The 22,450-nt window shown below is 31.6% G+C and overlaps 1 protein-coding gene across 5 annotated transcripts in view; it reads right to left on the bottom strand.

Annotated features, from left to right (window-relative positions):
- Positions 1-22,450, bottom strand: part of SNTG1 (syntrophin gamma 1) — a 1,241,132-nt gene that overhangs the window by 6,812 nt on the left and 1,211,870 nt on the right. For all 5 annotated transcript variants that reach the window (XM_056823896.1, XM_056823897.1, XM_056823895.1 and 2 more), the window contains one exon: positions 20,448-20,558. In XM_056823896.1, the coding sequence (XP_056679874.1) occupies positions 20,448-20,558 (111 nt within the window). The remainder of the gene's footprint in view (positions 1-20,447; positions 20,559-22,450) is intronic.

Genomic DNA, 22,450 nt, shown 5'->3' with positions numbered 1-22,450 from the left:
AGGTTAGATTTTTTTTTCACTGAAATGGTGAAAGCAGTGTTTGCTGGAAAGAATAAGCAAATTAGGCAACTTCTCTTCAAAGCTGAGAAACATAGCCCCAGGGGTATGGTACCTTTTTCAGCTTGCCAATATCATAATACTTTTTGTTGTGTGTGTCTCTGGTAAAGACTTTTCCATTTCACTTCTAGGCAAGTTTCCCATTTCTGAGGCAGTTTCAGTGAGAAATATTATGGTATGGTTAATGAATACTGGTCTTGGAGTCAGGAAGATCTTGTTTCAAATTCTCCTTCAAACACTTATTGTGTGACTTAGGCAACATGATTTTCAGTAGGTCACATAATTTTTCCTCAATTTTATCACATTGTAAAATAGAAGTAACAATAGCATTTATTTAATAGGACTGTTGTAAGGATTGTGGAGGCATAGTAAAATGAGATTTTTAGTTTCTCTATAAATATTCAATAATATTTTTCTGGTCTACAAAGGCCTTTCTAGTCTTGAAGTTTGAAGGTGAATTGTTGAGGACGAAAGGGCTTTCTTTGACAAATTAATTAAACTATAACCATAATTTTGAACAGAGTTACTCTCACTGCATTTAAATCATTGCCTTATTCACTCTGGAAGTGGTTGGACCATTGACCCAGTCATCTAATGACCAAGTCTGCTTTTTCCATCTCCTAACATGATTTTTCTCCTGAGGAAGAATTTAAGATTCTTCCTTAAGATAAGGGCAGGGAAGGAAAGAAATAGTGTCTATTTTTTTAAAATTTGACCTCAAATTTTACTTAACATTTTGTGATAGTTTCCTTGTTCAAAATTCTTGTCAATGTTACTGAAGGTGGTCATGAGGTAAAAAGTCATATCTTAAAGAATGGAGAGACTATGCCAATTTGGACACCTTTATCTCTAGGCTAGACATGCTTAGATATTAAATTAATGGTAATGTTAAATTAAATGGAATTCTTTTGAAAGATTTACACCTATAAGATGGGGTAGAATTTTTTTATGAATCAAATGAAATGGAACATGCACCCAGCTTTGTAAGCCTCAAAGCTCTACATAGATGGTAGCTATTAATTATATATATATGATAATATATATTATTATAATAAATTAATAATAATAGTCTAAAGATCTAAAGTGATGATTGATGCCTGACAAACATATATCATCAACAGATATGTCTTCAAGAAAATTTGAGATTGGACTAGATGATTTCTTAGGTTTTGTTCGCCTTCAAATCCTATGATTCTTAGATTTCATGGAACCTTAGAACTGAAAAAGATCTTACAGAACATATATTCAAAGCCCCTAACTTCAGAAATGATACTCAGAGCAAATAAATGACTTGTCCAAGGTCACATGAGAGATTCTAAGACTCAGAACCAGGTCTTTTGAGTACCCTCCCCAGGGCTTCTTCTTTTCTATCAAATGTACATTTCATTAAGACTTTTCCCTATCCAACTTTCAGTAAATCAATCACATTTTTGGTGCAATCGTTATGACTATTACCTTTTCTCATGATTGTTGTTTTATGAGACTGTGATTTCAATAGTGTATGACAATTCTAGCAGGGGTGTCTTCTAATATTAAGGATCAATTATTCATCTATAATGTATACTGTTAATTGTCTGGCCCACTGAGAAGTTAAATGACTTAGAATCACATTGCTAGTGCATGTAGGTAACAGACCCTGAAACCAGATCTTTTTCTTCTCAAGGCAGGCACCATGGCCTCTTACCTCTTACAGTACTGAATGTTGTATAAAACTACAAAGGACTCAAATAGCATCATACATGTCATTGATTTCTAGAGTTCAGTCATTTCAGTTGTGTCAGTTCAGTCTTTATGAACCCATTTATGGTTTTCTTGGGAACAATGCTGGAGTGATTTGCCATTTCCTTCTTCATTTACAGATGAAGGAACAGAAGCAAACATGGTTAAGTGAGTTAATAAGTAAGTATCTTGAATAAGATATGAACTCATAAAGATGAGCCTTCCTGGCTCTAGGCATGGACTCTTCTCTGCCATCTAGTTACCTGATTTCCAAAGTACCACAATTTATTGGGAAAAGAGATACACAGTTTACAATGGTGACTTCACTCCTTCTATCCACTTACCACATTCCCCCAGCTTGGGATGTGTCCTTTTAGCACCAAGGGACAGCGTTGTATGCTAAATTTTACATAAGCTCGGGAACATGTCAGGGGTCACACCGGATTCAGTATGCAGTTCACACAGATTGCCTTCACCTCCTTTCCCCATCATTTATTTGCAACCCTTTAAAACTTGGCTTCCAACCTCATTACTTGACTAAAGCACCTCTCTCCAAATTTAACAATGATTTCAATTTCAGAATTGGAGAGTCCTTTCTCAGATGTCATCTCTCTTGATCTCTCTGCTACCTTAAGCATTAGTGATCACTCTCTCAGACCTAAATACTCCTTCTGCAGTTTTTGTTGATGCAGTCTTTTTCCACTGGTATAATTTCTTAGTCTCTGATAGCTTGTCAGCCATGCTATGACACCAAACTTCATTTATAAGTGTTCTACAAGACTCTATTCTGTACTATCATCTTTACACTCCCTCTTGGGGACCTCATCATCTCATATGGCTTTAATTATTATCTCTATGCAGATCCATATATTCAGTCAATCTCACGGAGCCACTGCCTTGGTTCATGTGCTTATTACTTCTCACTCAGATTATTGCAATGACCCCTTAATTGGTTTCCCTGCATGGAATTTCTCTCCATTCCAGTCCATTCTCCACAGAGCTGACAAGGTAAATTTTCTTAAGTACAGATCCTAGGATGTTGCTCTCCTACTGAATAAAATCCACTGGCTACCTATTACAATAGGATGATCAAGCTAAAATGTTCTTTTCTGTTTCTTATGCATAACAAATTTGGGATTTTTCATGGACCACCTTCCCTTATTGGAGCCTTCTCCTTGTAGAATCAATATCATCAAGATTTATGATTTGTCTTCTATATGAAGCCTTTCCTAAGCTTCCAGTAAATGACTTCCATCCTTAAATACTCTATACTTAACTATCCTATATTTTTTAATTCATTTTTATCTTTATATTTATTCTATACTGTTGTTGCTGTTTAGTCATTTCAGTCATAAATAACCTGTCTTTGCTGTTTTCTTGGCAAAGATACTGGAGTAATTTGCCATTTCCTTCTCCAGCTCATTTTATAGATGAGGAACTGAAGGAAACAGGGATAAGTGACTTTCTCAGGGTTATATAGATCATTAGTCTGAGGCCGGATTGGAAATCACAAAGATGAGCCTTTCTGATTCCAAACTTAGGGCTTTATCTCATGTTCCCCTGAACACATATATACATGCATATATGTATATATACATGAATGTACAACAATATATGCAAGTATATTTATATATTTGTGCACATAAATGTATACACATATATGTACATATATATATAGATATAGATCTTGCATGTGCTTATCTACCCAGAAAGAATGTAAGCTCTTTGAGAGAAGGGATTGCTTCATTATTTGTTTTTAAATTTGGCATGCTCATAACTTAGCCCAGAGTAGACATTTCATACAAGTAAATACTTATTGATTTTTTAGAAAAAAAAAGTATTTTATCCAATATAATTTACCTCTCAGAATCCAGTTCATTTGAAAATAAATGTATCTATAGATAGGAAAATCATGCCCTTCCCCCCCCAAAAAAAAACCTTGGAAATGAATGAAATGTCCATTCAAAACTAATTGAGGGGGCAGCTGGGTGGCTCAGTGGATTGAGAGTCAGGCCTAGAGAGGGAGGTCCTGGGTTCAAATCTGGTCTCAGACACTTCCCAGCTGTGTGACTCTGGGCAAGTCACTTAATCCCCATTGCCTAGCCCTTACCACTCTTCTGCCTTGGAGCCAATTCACAGTATTGACTACAAGATGGAAGGTAAGGGTTTAAAAAAAAACTAATTGAAAAATCAATAAACTTAAAAAAATATATATTACTGCCAGCAGTTATAAGCATAGGAAATTAAACCATTACATGGCACTTTTCTGATATTCATCCTTTTAATAACAGGCTTTAATTAGTCAATATCCATCTAAAATTTTGCTGGAGCTTAACCAGAGAAAGATGATAAAGTTGGTCATGGATCTAAAAACTAAGTCATATGAGGAGATATTGAAGGCAATGGGGCTATTTCAACTGAAAAAAACATACTAAATTGGGGTATGATAACAGGCTTAAACTCTTTGAAAAGCAATAAATAAAAATGTGGAAAACTAATTAAATTTATTTTCTGTAACTTTAGAAAGTGGTAACTGAAGGGAGGAAGATTTAGGGATCATAAAATGAAGTACTTTCCTGGTAATTAGAGCTGTTCAAAAAGGAAATGTGATGCCTTAGCATCTCTGGTCACAGGTACCAAATAAAAACATGGATGCCTATTGTTCTTATTAGTTAATTTATCCTGTTTATTGTTTTTAAGTGAAAAAGAAAATGTTATATCTAGCATTCCCATAGACACTCATTTGCCTAATGTGCCTAAGCTATGTTTCTTGGCTCTTTCTAACAAATATATTTATGTTTTATTTTTCCCTTCCAAAAATCATGTTTTATATCTTCTGAAATCCAAGATTAGCCAGAATCAAGTTCATTTATTTTCATTCAATTTTTTAAAAGATTCTAATATGTAGAGAAGTCTAATTTCTGGTTTGGGAATATTAATTATCTATATTTTTGTACTGGGTCCTGTAATGTGCTATTTGAAAAGGTGAATAAAAGAAGGATGATGCAGTGCTACAAGATACTAAATAACGTTGATTCTATATCTGTTTGTTTATTTTTTTAATTCCCTCAAAGTTTTGGTAGTATTTTGGAATAGAAGGATAAGAAAGAGGCATAAGATACTTAAACATATCTGCCTTCATTCATTTCACTGTATTTGTAGTTGGAAAATTAAAGTTTACTTGAGTTTGCAAACTATGAAAACTACTGTGTTGGGCAGGATGGAACAAAGAAGAAAATGTAGCCTCTTCTCTCAAGTAGATTAAATTCGACTTCTACTATTCTTTCTTGAGTTGTCTCAATTCTCTTCTCCCTCTCCCTTATTTATTATTGGTATTTGATTACTATACCTATATTATCCTTTAGATTCTTTATGTAGGAATTCTGAGGTCACCCTTCACTTACTAAAAGCTGAAATTTATATGATCCTTTAAGGGTTCCAAAATGATTTATATATATATATATATATATATATATATATATATATATATATATATATATACATATATATATATATATTATCCTATTTGAGCCTCAACTTTTTCAGGTACTGGAGGTTCCACAGATATTATTGTCTTCATTTTAGAAGTGAGACAATTAGTCTTAATAAGGTGACAGTCACAGTCAAACAATATCCGAGGCAAGATTCAAATCCATTTGTATCAGATTCCATGGACAAAGACAAAATTTAAGAAGTTATGTGTGTAGTTTGAAGTAAAAATAATAACAATAGTAAATCTCAAACTTTTGTGAACATATCAGATGTTAAATATTGCTGTTTCCCTTGAAAATGAAAAGTATCCCAAGGTACTATTGTTGAGTTTATGGCAGCACCTAGAGATGCCACAGCACAGAATTTAGGGTACTCGGTGTTAGAGAGTTTGAAATATATAATAGTTGAATGACAAATTTGACCAAGATCATACAATCAATAAATGCAAGGTAGAACTTAACCCCAAATCTTGTAGTCTCATCAATAAACTTTTGGATAACCACTACTCATCTTGCTAAATTTTTACCATATTTTACCATAATAAAAATACTTAACTGTATTCATTCCAAAAAATCAAATGATTTGTATAATGAGAATATATATGTGTATATATATATATATATATATTTAGTGTGTGTGTTCTATTTTTCTCATAATTGGAAACGTAGAGTTAGAGCCTCCTATTTTCAGCTAAGAATGTTCATTCAATCTCTTTTATAATGTTGAATAGTAATAAGCAAAAATAAAAACCAGTTTTCTTATGGAAAGAATAAAAAGCTCCATTAGATTATATGTATCAGGGAAAATAATTATTATAGAAATAAAAAACAAATGTGAAATTCTTATAACTTCTGGTAAATGAGAACTTTTTTTCCCAGGGAAATGCTTCTATCTGCTTGCATATACTACTAAAAAAAACTTCCACACTTCATCAGGCAAATAAACTTCAAATTTAGTGGCACAGGTACATACTATAAGATAGAAATATACAATTTACTTTACTTTTGTGTTTTGCAGCTATTTTAAATAGTTTGTTTAAAGGGAAAGATAAATATTCTGTAAGAAGTGACCCGCAGGCATCAATGGTCCCTCTCCTAAAGCTACTGAAGAGGTTTTTGTTTGTTTTTTTAAACTGGCAAATATTGTGCATTGAGGAGGGCAAGAAATAGATAATTTAAAGAACCTTTGACACCATAAATGGAAGAAGGAAGTATATTGTGAAAATGGGAAGCTGACCACTGAAGCTTATTTTTAATCAAAGAGAATTTGCTGACATAGCAGAAAGATAACTAGCTCTAGAGTTAGAAATCTTGGGTTAGAACACTAAAGTTTGTGCTTATTATCTCTGTTACCTCAGGCAAATTATGTAACTTCTTTCAATCTTAGTTGCTCTGTGAAAGGTTTTGTTCAAGAAGGCTTTTAAAGATCTTTTCCAGTTCTACTTCCTATGATGATCCTTCTTCAGAATGTTGCAAGAACCATCTCATTTTTTACCTATTTTTTGTCCTATATTAAATTCCAATAATTAACATGAATTTGGCTAAATTATTCTTCTATTAAAATACACATTTTATAAATAATTCATTGAGTGAAAATTCTTAGAATCACTTTCTTTTTTCCAATTCTAATCTGCATTGGGGAAATGTGTATTTTAATTGGGGGAAGGAGATATCAGGAGAGTAATTTTCATTGTTAAAAGCACTTTAGAATATTTGTCTTTGAATCCTGTTTATATCTGTTACCAGCTGACTGTGCAAGTCACTTTTATGTTTTTGAAGGCCAAATTTCCTAATATATAAAATATGTTAAAATATGTAAGAATATAAAATTACTATCTTTATAATTTGCAGAAAATTGAAGGAAAAAAGTAGATATTGAAATTAAAGTGCAATATAGGTATAATAGCACAATGCCTGGCACAAAACAAGTGCTTAATAAATGTTTAATGAATTACTGAATTGAATTATTTATTGACTACATAAGTGGAATCTATTATTATTCTGTTCCCAATATTATTGTAACATTGGAGCACTAGAGTTGAACATTAAAAAAGGGGTGGATTAGATTAAATCTATATTGTTACAGGAAACTGGAAAATGGAAAAGAGATATAGAAAGAAGGAGGAACATATTAAGGACAAACTTTAGTTACTATTATTCCTCTTCTTTTTTTATTCTTCATTACTTTTCTGGCTATGTTTCTGATTCTCCTTCCTTTGCTACTACTGTTCTTCTCCTATTCTTTCCCCCTGGAACATCTCTCATCCTCTTTTACCCTGTTTCCTAGAGGTGGGTTCCCCTTGGAATCTCTTATCCAGTCCAGCCAATTATTGATTCCTGTCCTGGCTCTGCTTCTGACTCTCTGGACTTCCCAGGGTGTACCCATGGGGATCCTCCCAGTCCTCCTTTTCAGCTCCCTTTTATGTGTTGTCCTACCCTGGGAGAATGTAAATTTCTTGATAGCAGGGACTATCTTTTTGTTTGCAAAAAAGCAATTAGCACTGTGCCTGGCACAAAGTAAGAACTTAATAAATAGTTCTTGACTTATTTTGGCCAGGCATTTAGATAATAGGACAAAAATTAATTTCTTTCTCCCTATTCTCCTTCCTCTCCCACACTGGCTCCCTACTGCCAAGTACTGCCATATTCAACCTGGAACTATTAAAAATACATTTAAGTTATGATAATAATAATAGATATTAATATATTATACATGATATATAATAATATTAATATAGCATTTATATAGTACTTTAAGCACATTTTAAATGTTATTTCATTTGATCCTTTCAACAGCTTTGTGAGACTGGTACTATCCCCACCTTATAGAAAAAGAAAATTAGAATTAAAGGGATTAATTGACATGTTCACACAGGTAAGTGACTAAGGCAGGATTGAAATTCAGCTTCCCAAAGTAACTACTTCACTACTCAGATGCCTGTTATGAACAAGATAGGCTTTCATGAAATAGACTAAAACTCTATCTACCAATGTCAGAATTAGAAGAATGCAAATCATAAAATAACTTGAAATATAACTCATTTATAAATTGACGTCTTTGTACAAAATGAATCTGTAGACCTTTGTAAACCCTTGTATTTCAGAAAGAGGAAAATGACACAGTTTTCTATAAAACAAGATAATAAAAATAATAATTATAAAGCATTTACTATGTATCAGACATCTCAATTTGATCTCATTTGATGCTCACAATATCCAATGAGATAGGTACTATTATTGCCATTTTGAAGAGGAAACTAAGGTAAACAGCAGTTATATGACTTGCCCAGAGTCACATATGTAGTATGTAAACTGACTTTTAGCTTCCTGACTCCAGGTTTTTTACTTCATTCATTTTACCATATGTAAATGATTATCTATGTCTATTAAGCTTATGATTGCATTATAGCATCACAGAACATATCTTGGGAAATCTGGAAACTCTAGCTTCTATAGGAACACAATATGTAGCCTTGGGCAAGTCTTTTTACATCCCTGGTCTTCATCTGCTACCATCTTGAAAATTATTGTTTGAACTAGATAGACCAAGGTGCCTTTCACTTTAATAGTCTTTAACTGTAGCCATTAAAAAAATATTCTGAAGAATACTAAAAGGAGCAACTATGAAATTGCAAATAAAAGCACTAGTTCTCATTGCTTTGATGTGCAACATCATATATTCTAATTCTACCCAGGGACCTTTGAAAGTCATTATGAGAGTTTAAAAAAAGAAAACAGAAAAAGAAACAAAAATCCCTCTGTACATTTCTCAGAATTCTCAACTTCCACATGGCCGAATTACACTCAACAATTACTTCTGAACCATTTCTATAGTATGACCTTTGCCAGTGAATCATCTAAGCTTTGTCAATAAAGACTGTAAATCTAACCTTACATTCAGGAATATTAACCAGCATGCTTTTGGCAACTTGTGCTATAAGTAGTTTATGTGATGACGATCCAATATCTGACATCCTTTGTAATAAGTAGCATTAAACAAAAGCCTCTTCTAACCTCCTCCCATGCCCTTTTTATAGCAGAAATAAATGTTTTTACTCTTTTTCCTGCTTCTTCCCAATTTATTCCACTAGGACTACAGCTATCACTAGCAATAATTATGAATCTCTGAAGAGAGAGCAGTTTATATAAACATTCTAGTAACATTAAATATATTTATTATCTTGAAGGTTGCTTTTTACTGTTCCTTCTGTTGTCTTTTCCTCATGGGGGGTAGGTGCATGAAATCTTTGCCTCAGAGATTTCACAAACAATCATAATGTGCTTACACAAGATCCAAGTAGAGCAGGAGTACACCTCCTTTTATACAATCACAAGCTCCTTTTTCTCTTCTCTCTCTAGCTTGGCTCACTCACTTAGATTTTCCTTGATGATCAGACCTTAGAGAATATAGGTGATTAGTTTTTCTAAGTACTAGACCTTTGGTGTCTTGTAAGACAGAGTGTAATACACTTGCCTAATTGTGGAACCAGCACAGAACCCGAGATTGACTGTCAAGAGGTCTAGATTCTTCATAATAAGTAGTTATTTGAATAACCTTGGCTACTTAACTTTACCTCCCTGGGACTAAGTTTCCTCATCTGAAAAATTTAAGGGATAAGACTCAAGGACCTCTAAGGCACCTTTTACTCTGTTTTAATGATCCTATAAGAATTGGAAAGCTTACCACATACACACACACACACACACACACACACACACACACACACACTACTAATTTGGTAAAAGCTTGAACTTGAGTTCAAATAATGTAATATAATAATTACAACAGGCTTAACAGTGCTTCTAGTGACTGGCACATAGTAGGCATTTACCAAATGTTTATTGACTATTCATTAATATTGACTTGACCATGGGAGTTCATTCATTGTTTACTAGTTCTCATTTATATAGTGTTTTCATGCTTAAAAAGTACTATGCTTCTAACAATGTGATAAGATAAATAGTACAAATATTGTCCCCACTTTGGAGATGAAAAACCTGATGTTCTTTGTGAGTATGTGATCTGTCAGTGGTCACAGAGCCAGGAAGTGTCAGAAATCTGTATACTTTCTATCATCTGGAATAAAACTTTAAAAGCTTAAATCTGCACTAACACTTTTGGGACACCTTGACGGTGGTTGATTTTGGACAGATAAGTAGTGTTTTAGACTTGTATGGGGTCAAATATTTTTTATTAATGGATTTAGAAAAGTAGAATAAAATATTTCACCAAAAATTAAGAGAAAACATTGTACAACTAAGCCTCAATGGTTTTTTAATCCTTTTCAAAATTTTCATCTAATTGGGTTCTATTATCCAGTGTAAGTCACTCATGTATTAAATACATAACAATGTCATATCACTCATTAAAACTTAAAATAATGAAAAAAGTGGATTTTATATTGGGAAAACTTCTAACTTATTTTTTCTACTACTTTTCAAATTGTCTCCTCAAGGTGGGGAAAAAGCATCTGCCAAGTTTGTTACTATATAAGGAAAACTCACTATTTATTTTAAAAAACTGTCAAATTAAATTTCTCCATATTATAAATTCTTCCTTTTGACTCGTTCCATATTCTCACTGTTTTGATTGATGCATGGGTCACCAAACATGCATCAGTGATGAAATTGCATCATGAGATTTCTATAATTCCCTTGCAAAAGGGGTGCATATGCCCCTGACATTACTCAGTGCATCCAAATTGGAAATGTTTATACATTTAAGTCCTAAAGGAAATGAGATTTGGGAAGAAGAAAACATTGCTTTCTATCAAACTTCATTTTATTTTCATTACTAATAGTTTTTTGTGGGAAAATAATGAAAGTCTTAGATTATATTTGATCTCCTTAAGTAAGTGTAAAGATGTAACTGAAGTCAATACTTAGAAATATAAATTCATTTTATTGAATCTTAAGTAGAGTACAATATTGAGTAGTAGAGAAAAAACAAATTTATATACATCTTAGTCATAGATCAATCAAAACAGAATTGTCCCTTGTACATTTAAGGGTAACCTGGGAAGGGAACAAAATGTTTAAAAAAAATCTGTAAAAATTTCTGTAACAAACATTTTTCCCCATTTGAACTGTAACATTATAGTTTCCACATTGAGCCTAGCTATAACAGATAGATATTTATGGTAGAAAAGTCAAATGACTACCATCCTCTTGGCTGATCACTACCTCCAACTACTGATCAATAGCTACCAAGAGGGCCACAGACTCTACTTCTTAATAGTCACTGCTACTGAAAACTCAAACAAGAATCTTTTTCCTGCTAAAATCCTTGGCACTGTGAAATGATTTGATGTCAGGAATTGCTTATAGTTTCATTTATTAAAATGATATTAAAGGAGATACTTTTCTATCTGCTTTGCCCCTATACCCAATGTTATAAGTGACTTTTCCATTTAACTTCCTTCCTTTTTTATGTGTTTTCTAGTAGTGAGCTCCTTTAAAACAGTGACTCATTCTACCTTTCTATTTGTATTTTCAAAATTTCACACAATACTTTGCAGAAAGTACTTAATAATATTTTTTCATTCATTTATTCAATGTACTACAAGAGGAAACTGAAATATAATAAAGAAAAGAAAGCTGAGGAGAATTTACCATTGGGCTGATAACCCAAGTATTCTTTGATGAGATCTGTGCTGAAGAAAACACAATTTTTAGGAAATCGAAGGATTAGTCTCTAAGTGTCTACAAGTCTTCACTAAAATTGGAAAATAACTTAGACCTTATTGTAACAAGAACAAAAAGTAACAAAGAATACAAATATGTCAAAAAGCATGCAAATCTCCTTAATAGATCTAACAAAAGTAATAGTTTAATTATTTTGATAATTTATATCTAATGAAGCATGAAAAGGAGTAAGAAAGGCTTTCTTGTGAGCTAAAATTTTCTATCACTTTCATATAGGATATCCAAAGCAGACTTCAAAAGAGGACAGAACAAAGATTTCTTTAAAATGTATTTTTAAATCCTTTACTTCCATCTTAGAATCAATTCAATGTATTAGTTGCAAGATAGAAGAATGGTTGTGGCTAGGCAATAGAGATTAAGTGCTTGCCCACAGTGACATAGCTAGGAAGTTTTTTTTGACAGAATTTGAACCTAGGGCCTCCCCTCTCTAGTCCTGGTTTTTGATACACTCAGTCAACTAACTGCCCCTACAACAAATATTTATTAATTGCTCACTTTCTTAATTCAGGCCAAGCACTTTCTCAAATTCAACACTTAACAGCCCCTGGGGTTCTGTAGCTAGCAAATTAAATTGAATTAAGTTTGTTTTATGTTGGAAGGAAACATTTGGGTAGATGGAAGGAATTAGAATAAGTAAAAAATAGGCAACATAGTAGTGAACATTAATCCTTTGAAGTTTTCTTCCTCTTTATTACTTGAAGAGCTATAGAAAATAATTATATTTTAATATGATTTGATATTTTAGAGTTATCTGTAACTTTACAATTCTATTACTTGTTAGTGAGCTTAAAAGGATCTGCAGAAAGGATTTTTGTCAAAGACTAATTCTACCTCACCTCTCCCTCTCATTTAGAAAAATCATCTGTATAGTGTATTCATCTTTATCCAAATAAAATATTTGCCACATAACTTAATGCACATCAAAAAGAAGAGGGTGAGTGGAAGATTATTCATATTGAAATTCACTCACAAAGGCCATCAAAACATTTTGTTTGATGAAAATGTATAAGATTAAAAAGTCATATTTGATTCCAATGAGAGAACGAGTCATATCAAATGATTCTGTAAAGCACAGGTAGCCAACATACTATGGACACTCTCAAGTCTAACCTAACCAGATTAAAACATGATTTGGAAATATTTAATAAAATTAAAATATCCCTACTTATATTTTAGTTTGATATCACTAGTAAAAAGAGTATACCTAAGAAGAGCTGGTCTAAATCTTCTTGGGTATCTCTTGCTTCTTTTAATAAGGTGAAAAATTATTTAAAAAGTAAATTTCATCAATGTTAACTCTATTAAATGAGGGTTAAAACAAATGTGATGGGACTTTCCTTTTTTGCATTGCTAGATCTCTTTGATAAAATGTTAACTCACCTTCCCTAGAAACTTATGGAACACAAATACCACATTAAGGATAATTGGTCATAGATAGTTTAAGATACACCTGGGCTCAATTCTTGTCCTAGGCCTTAAAATGAAATAATTACAAAGACAAGTGAAGAGCTAGAATTGGAATGATCTGAAATAATCACACATATAGAGACACAATAAAACATATAGAGACTCTCTAGAAGGAAGCCTGTGAAAACAAAACAAGAAATTCTTGGAAAAACAAATAAAATAAAGTACTGGTTAATCTGATTTAAAAAAAGAAAGAAGAAAATAAAATTACAGTATCAAAAATGAAAATGGTGACCTCCCCTCTAATGAAGAGGAAATGAAGGTAATTATTAAGAACTATTTTGCCCAACTATATGGCAATAAATATGACAATTTAGGTGAAATGAAATATAGATTGCCTAGATTAACTAAAGAGGAAATAGCACACTTAAATAATCCCATCTGAGAAAAAGAAATCAAATAAACCATCAAGGAACTCCCTAAGAAAAAATTACCAGGGCAAGATGGATTCACAAGAGAATTGTATAAAACATTTAAAGAACAACTAATACCAATACTATATAAACTGTTTGACAAAATAAGCAAAGAAGAAGTTTTATCAAATTCCTTTTATGACACAAATATGATACTTATTCCAAAGCCAGGCAGTTCAAAAGCAGAAAAAGAAAACTAAAGACCAATCTCCTTAATGAACATAGATGAAAAAATCTTAAATAGAAATAGAATACAAGCAAATAGAATGGAATACAAGATAGAATACAAATAAATAGAATACAAGCAAAATGACTTCAGGAAATTATCACAAGGATTATTCACTATGATCAGGTGGGATTTATAACAGGAATGCAAGGCTGGTTTAATATTAGGAAAACTATGCATATAATTGACTATATCAACAACCAAACCAACAGAAATCACATGATTATCTCAATAGATGCAGAAAAAGCCTTTGACAAAATACAACACTCATTCCTATTGAAAACACTAGAAAGTAAAGGAATAGAAGGACTTTTCCTAAAAATAATAAACAGAATATATTTAAAACCATCAACAAGCATCATCTGTAACGGGGATAAATTAGAAGACTTCCCAATAAGTTCAGGAATGAAACAAGGATGCCCATTACCACATATATTATTTAACATTGTACTAGAAACCCAAGCCATAGCAATTAGAGAAGAAAAAGGAATGGAAGAGATGAAAGTAGGCTATGAGGAAACTAAACTATCATTCCCTGCAGATGATATGATGGTCTACTTAAAGAATCCTAGAGAATCAACTAAAAAGCTAGTAGAAACAATCAACAACTTTAGCAAAGTTCCAGGATACAAAATAAAACCACATAAGTCATCAGCATTTCTACATATTTCCAAAACAAGTGAGCAGCAAGAATTAGAAAGGGAAATCCCATTTAAAATCACCCTAGACAATATAAAATAATTAGGAATCTATCTGCCAAGACAAACACAGGAATTATATGAACACAAGTATAAAACACATTCCACACAATTAAAACTAGATCTAAATAATTGGAAAAATATTAATTGCTCATGGGTAGGAAGAACTAATATAATAAAAATGACAATCCTATCCAAATTAAATTACTTATTTAGTGCCATACATATCAAACTACCAGGAAAGTTTTTTTTACTGAATCAGAAAATTTTTTAACAAAGTTCATTTGGAAGAACAAAAGATCAAGAATATCAAAGAAAGTGATTTTTAAATATGTGAAGGAGGGGAACCTAGCAGTACCAGATATTAAACTGTAGTATAAGGCAGTAGTTATCAAAACAATATGGTACTGGCTAAGCGACAGAAGGGAGGTTCAATGGAATAGACCCGGGGTAAGTGTACCATAAACCCAGATTCCAGTTTTAGGAACAAAACCCCACTATTTGACAAAAACTGCTGGAAAAATTGGAAAAGAGTATGAGAAAGATTAGCTTTACATCAACACCTCACACCCTACATCAAGATGAATTCAGAATGGGTAAATGACTTAAATATGAAGAAGGAAACTTCAATAAATCAGGTAAACATAGAATAGTATATTTATCAGGTCTATGGGAAAGGAAAGAATTTAAGACCAAGCAATAGATAAAAAATATTGCAAAATTATAAAATGAATTTTTGATTACATTAAATTAAAATTAAATTAAATTATGAATTAAATTAAAAAGATTTTTTACAAATACAACCAATACAATACAAATTAGGAGGCAAGAAACAAATTGGGAAAAAAATCTTTGTAGCCAAAACCTCTGACAAAAAGTCTAATTTCTCAAATTAATAAGGACCTAAATCAATTGTACCAAAAAAAAAAAAAAAGCCATTCCCCAATTGCCAAATGGTCAAGGGTCATGAATAGGTAGTTTTCAGATAAAGACATCAAAACTATCAATAAGCACATGAAAAAGCATTCTATATTTCTTATTATTAGAGAAATGCACATCAAAACAACTCTGAGGTATCAATTCACACCTAGCAGATTGGCTATCATGACAGCAAAGAAAAGTAATAAAATTTGGAGGGGATGTGGCAAAATAGGGATATTAATGCATTGCTGGTGGAGTTGTGAATTGATCCAAACATTTGGGAAGGCAATTTGAAACTATGCCCAAAGGGTTTTAAAAGACTACCTGTGCTTTGATTCATTCATACCACTGCTGAGTATATATCTCACAGAGGTCATAAGGAAAAAGATTTGTACAAAAATATTGATAGCCATGCTCTTTATGGTGGCAAAAAATTGGAAAATGAGTGGGTGTCCATTGATTAGGGAATGGCTGAACAAAGAGTTATCTGTTAGTGATGAAATACTATTGTGCTAAAAGGAATAATGAACTGGAAGAATTCCATGTGAACTTGAGTGACTTCCAGGAATTGATGCAGAGCAAAAGGAGCAGAACCAGGAGAATACTGTTGATAGAGAAGGATACACTGTGGCACAATCAAATGAAATGGACTTCTCTACTAGCAGCAATGCAATGATCCAGGACAATTCTGAAGGACTTATGAGAAAAGCTATCCATATCCAGAGAAAGAACTATGGGAGCAGAAATGCAGAAGGAAAATAGTTTTCTTGATCACATGGTTTGATGGGGACATGACTGGTGATTTGGATTCTAAAAGATCACTCTATTACAAATATTAATAATATGGAAATAGGTCTTGATCAATGATACATCTTAAACTCAGTGGAACTGCTTGCTTGCTAGGGGAGGGGGAAGGGAGGAAGGGAGGGAAAAAACATGAATCATGTAACCATGGAAAAATCTTCAAAAATAAATAAATAAATAAATAAAATAAGAATTGGTGTTTATATCAATGATTTTTTTATAAAGAAAGATTACAAGAATAGCAATCTCTGTTTAAATTAAGAGAAAAGTGGGAATGGAACAGATGGGATTGGAGCATTCCAAGAAATATTAACAGCTAATATCTAGTATATATTTCAAATGTGTAAAATATTATTACATAATATCTTGGATGATCATTACTATGAATATGAATGGCATTAATTTACTCAGAAAATGAATGAAGTTGGTAGAAAAGCTTAATAAGCTAACCTTAAAAAATGTTTAGTATATAGTTTAACCAAAAGCTTCAAACAGAATGAGTTAAGAGTTTGAATAGAATGTATTGTGATTCATTTGATGAGAGTGTGTGAGGATCATTAATTACAATATCTGAAAAAATTCTACAAAATATATTAGCTGAGGGAGAAAGACAGAGAAATAATATTGTTCTTCAGGCAGCATATATGATTTAGAGAGGAGGGTCTGAATGGGATGGCACTTAAAAAAATTTAACAGAATAATTAGAAAGAAATAACTGTTGGTGACTTCTATATATGTCTTTCAGATATGGATAAAGGTTTGATAGAAGAAAATTAAATATCTGAACTCTGTATGTAAGAAAAAAATATATATCAAACTTTTGGAAATCATGAGGAATATTAATGAGCATACATTTCTTTAGTGCAAATTCATTTCTAGAAAATTAATCATGTTAGTACATGATGAACTCATTAATAAATATTGGAAAATATAAAATATCTTTTCAAAAACCCTATAAGATTTTTAAGTGTGACAAATAAGGAAAATACAAAGATTATTGACTTATTATAGATTAAATATTATTATCTTAGGTATGTTGAAAGACCTGTGTTTTAGTCCAATTAATATTCATATCAAATTAAATCATAAAAATGAGTCAATATATTTAAGTTTGTAGAATATTGCTGTCATTACTCAAAAGAAAATTATATCAATACAATATCTTTTATGATTTAAAGAAAACAATGACAAATGAAGTGAAATCTAATTTTAAAAAAATTATAAAATCTACCAAGTAATAATTTCTAATGAAGGAGAAATTGGAGATTGTGGAAAAGGAGAAAAATTAATGAATAAATGTGAATTCTTTTAGAAATTACCAATATTTATTACCTAATATCATAGAAAGCCACATCACATATCAAAAATAAGAGAATTCACAATGAATGAGAGGAAATGTAGAAAATTATCATCCTGTTATCAATTATATACATTCAAAACTTAAAATTTCAATGAAATGGATTTATAGCTACAAAAAGTACAAAAAGCAAAAAAGGAAATAAATAATCTGAACTATATCACCAAATAAACAAATTAAATGAAACACAAATAAATGGCCATGGAGGAAATGTTTTAAAGTGAATTCTATCAAAATTTTAAGGAAAAAACAAGTTTCATCCCTCACAATGCTTTCAGAAAAATGTAGAAAAAATGTTGCAAACTAACTGCCTCCATGGGAGAGAAAATATTATCCAAATCACAAAGAGAAGAGAAAAGGGATATTATATGAAATTATCAACAGTTATTCATATAATATATGGAATACGATTTTATTGAATAAAATGTTTTCACCAAATTATTCACTGCAAAGAGATTGGGTTCATAACCTGAATCTAATGAAGGGTCAACATTAGGAAAATTACAAATCAATTAATAAGCATTTCTCAAGTGTTAATTAAATGTGCCAGTCCTGGTGCTAAGAGCAGGGGATAGAAAGAAAAACATCAACTAGTACTCTCCTTCAATGAACTTATAATCCATTAGATATAATAAATTATTTTCATAATAAAATAATGTATTAGATAATAATAGCTATAGAATATTTCTATTAAAGATGCAAAAATGGGCTAAATGGTCATGGCAACTTAGTATGGAAAAATTTTGTCTCAATTAAAACCATTGTCTAGTGTTCTACCTCATAATATGTCTACTCTACCAAAATATCTGATTAAAACAAAGAACTAATATTTATAAAGAAGTAAAAATTTCAGGTTTTTCCAATAACACTGTTGGAAGAAAAGACATCCATATCTCATATATATATATATATATACACATATGCTAGAGATTATGCAATATATATACACATATATAATGCATATATAACTTATTTTTGTATATATATATTACATATATACAGCATGTATTGCATATATAATGCAATATAATGAGAAAAAGAAATTGAAGAAAATTAGAAAAATAGGTTAAAGGAAACTAAATCACAATACTTATTAATTGGTGGATTTTTTTATAAACATTACTAATTAATTCCTTGACAATCATTTATTTCATACTAAATAACCATTTTTATTATGGTCAGAATAAAAGAACCACTCAGCCTACTAAAAATGCAAATTATTCAATATTAAATCAATAAAATCAAACTAATATAGCTTGATTTCCTTTATCTTAGACTACTATAAGTACTAGACCCCCACACAACAAAAAGAAAAGAAAATTAGAAATTTCATTAAATGTGGCACCATTTACACTTTTATTACTTAGTAATAATGTTTAAATCAGTGCCTTCTTATCTTTCTGACATATTTTCCAATATATTTCTATATAGCAAGCTTTTAAGAACATATCTCTACTGTGGAATTGTATTTTGTTTGTACTTTACTTCAAATAAATAAAAAACGATGAGGGGCACAGTCCTTTATTGCCATAAAACTACTCTATCCATTCTAAAAATGTCCCTGACACATGAAGCTATATGAACTTAAAAGAAACCAGTTCCTAATAGAAACCACAAGGAATAAAAGCTCTGTTATATATAATGTTAAATTCCTTTAGCTAACATAATCTTTTAACCCTCATGAAGACAACCATTTTTGAAAGTGACTATGTCTTAGATGTACAAATACCAAAGTGACTCAACCTCAGCAGTTGCTCTGGTTAAAAGAAGAATTTGTTTCCTCTATTTGTGCTGTTGCTGAATCCTTCTAATGGTTTGCCTTTTTTCAAATTATTGTGGGAAAAATGCTTTCAGGGTTGTACAACATGGTGATATCAATGTGAGTCCTGGAAATTGTGTAATATTTTGTAACATGTTTTTTTAGAATACCGCGACCTCAATGGTAATGTCAGGAGCCCATGAGTTCCTAGCAAGGGACTTATTACATTTATTATAATAAAAATAATGGGGAAAAGTAAGTGTGGAAAAAATAGCATCAAAATTATATTCTTGCTTATCTTTAAGTCTTACTATGGATGTTGACTATTATTAATAAGATTGCATAGAGTAATAAATAAATTAAATTAAGACCATGCCTTCAATAAGCCTAAACATGCAAAGTATGAAATTATAATTTTAATGATTTTGTTTTTACAGTTCTGTTATTTGCCCAGTGGAATTTTACTTTCTGACTCCAAGGAGGAGTATTTCATTGCCAATGATAAAAATGACTGATGGAACAGTTTACATTATAACAAATTGTTGAGTCTAATCTGCATAGATCTTATAAAACTAGACAATGAATGCATGCATGAACTTTTCTCACTGCTGGTTTCATTTCCTTTTCTTATTTTTTCTTTTGCTTTTGATCTTACAAAACAAAACCCCTAGAGAATCCTGGAATTAATCCATACTTGGGACATTATGTACATTTATAAGGGATTGGAACACCAATGTGCATTTGACCTCATCAATTCACTCATTTTCCCTCCTTCCTATTTCTATTAATATAATCATACTTGGATAAAAGGATAGATGTCTTGCTTTTACCTTTGCTTCAATCTGCTTAGTATCTGGATTCTGAAACAAAAATTTGATTTTGCTTTTGCCATCATCTGAAGAACCTTTAAGCTGAGAAAACTTGTATCTCCAAAGTACAGCCTAAAGAATAAAACAAACAAAAATTCAAATAGGTATAGGTCAATAAAAATAATATCAACTGTAGACAAAACTAATATTTTCTCTTTTAAAAAATGACATTATACAATGTGAAGGAAAAGTAAATAATATCATCTTAATTTTCAAGTAACACATTTCATGATAGCCCATACACAAAAATGCAAGTACTTGTCATAATATCTATTGATTTCATTACCTTTGCATTTATTGGACTGAGCATACCCCCTGGTTTACAAATACCTTAAAACAAAACTATAATAGGTCAGATCACAATGCATTTAAAAAAAAAAAAAACTCTTACTTTCCGTATTGGAATCTATACTGTGTATTGGTTCCAAGGCAGAAGAGTGGTAAGGGTTAGGCAATGGGGGTCAAGTGACTTGCCCAGGGTCACACAGCTGGGAAGTGTCTGAGGTGAGATTTGAACCTAGGACCTCCAGTCTCTAGGCCTGGTTCTCAATCCACTGAGCTACCCAGATGCCCCCAACAATGCATTATTTTTAAGAAATAAATATCACTTTAATTAGGTGTCATTGAAAAATGCAATCTGATACATATGACTTAAAACACTAAATAGTTCTATGAGAAATGATGATAAGTAAGGAAAAAAAAGAAACAAATTACTTATTACTTTGTTACTCAACACCTATGTGACCATTTTCCTTTGGTAATACTATAACTTCCTAATAAATTTTTAAATATAATTTAGGGCTTTGTCTGAAGTAGATACAGGGTTTTTTTTGGGGGGGCAAATAAAGCATAAATTACATTGGCAGGAAGAGTTGCATAGTAACATTTATTGATCATCAAGTAAATTCTTTAAAAGTGGGATCCCTAGCTATGATTAGTCTGTGAAGTGTTAAGTGCTATGCAACTGGGCTAAAGATGCCTGAAGGTAAGTTGTTAGCTTTTAAAATGTCAAAGGCAGCTGTAAATGACTAATCAGAGAAAATTAACCTGTTCTTCTGAGGAATAGTGTTCCCTGCTTAATCTATCAGTCATTACATCCTCCAGCTTTAGAATGGCTGGCTAGAATCCTTGGTACTTCAGGATGCCCAGAGACTGAAAAGTTCATATAATTAAAACAACATGCCTAAAGTTTTAGTGATGTATTGGAAATTAGGGATGAAATGTACATATAGAAGGAAAGACAGAGATACCGAGAAGGACAAAGCCCATTTTCACCACTCATTCTTTATTCATTCTCTCTGCCTTTGGACTCAATCACCAATATAGAGAATAACTTGGGTGACTCTTTGATCCTTCAGTTACAGCCACTTCAGTTGACATTGGGGAATAGGTCTGGCTGAATTTAACTAGATATAAAAAAAAATGGGGGTGAGAAGTACAAACAACAGCATGGACCCAACCAACTATAGCCTCTAGACAGGTCCAGCTTTGAATGGAGCATAAGTTGCATAGACATTTATTTCATTTTCTGTCACTTTTCTTTACCAACTCATTTGAATTTTACCTTATATCCAAAGTAAAGCAGGTATATATATATTCTGGATATAGCCCTCAGTCAGATTTTACCTTATAGCAGTTTTCTTTGCAATGTAATATATGTTAGAAACCCATAGAATTACATTCTTGAAAATAATTAAATGTACCTTAAAATAGTACAATATCTTTCCTAACATATTTTACTTAATTTCTCTATAATCTTTAATTTGTTATGAGTTGCAGTCAATCATATTTTAGTCTGTGAATGATAAACCTTCCCATTGTCCTCCTATGACTACTCATTTTCTTTGAGACTAGAGGTATTTCATGTCTCACGGATATTTAAACATCTTTGTACAATATTGAAATTAAAAAGAAGATAATTCATTTCAAGGAGTGGTTTAGATATATTACAGATTTTCCACAGT

The sequence above is a fragment of the Monodelphis domestica genome, chromosome 3 (assembly GCF_027887165.1).
Source record: "Monodelphis domestica isolate mMonDom1 chromosome 3, mMonDom1.pri, whole genome shotgun sequence".
Classification (NCBI taxonomy): domain Eukaryota; kingdom Metazoa; phylum Chordata; class Mammalia; order Didelphimorphia; family Didelphidae; genus Monodelphis; species Monodelphis domestica.
This window is presented reverse-complemented; position numbering and strand designations above follow the sequence as displayed.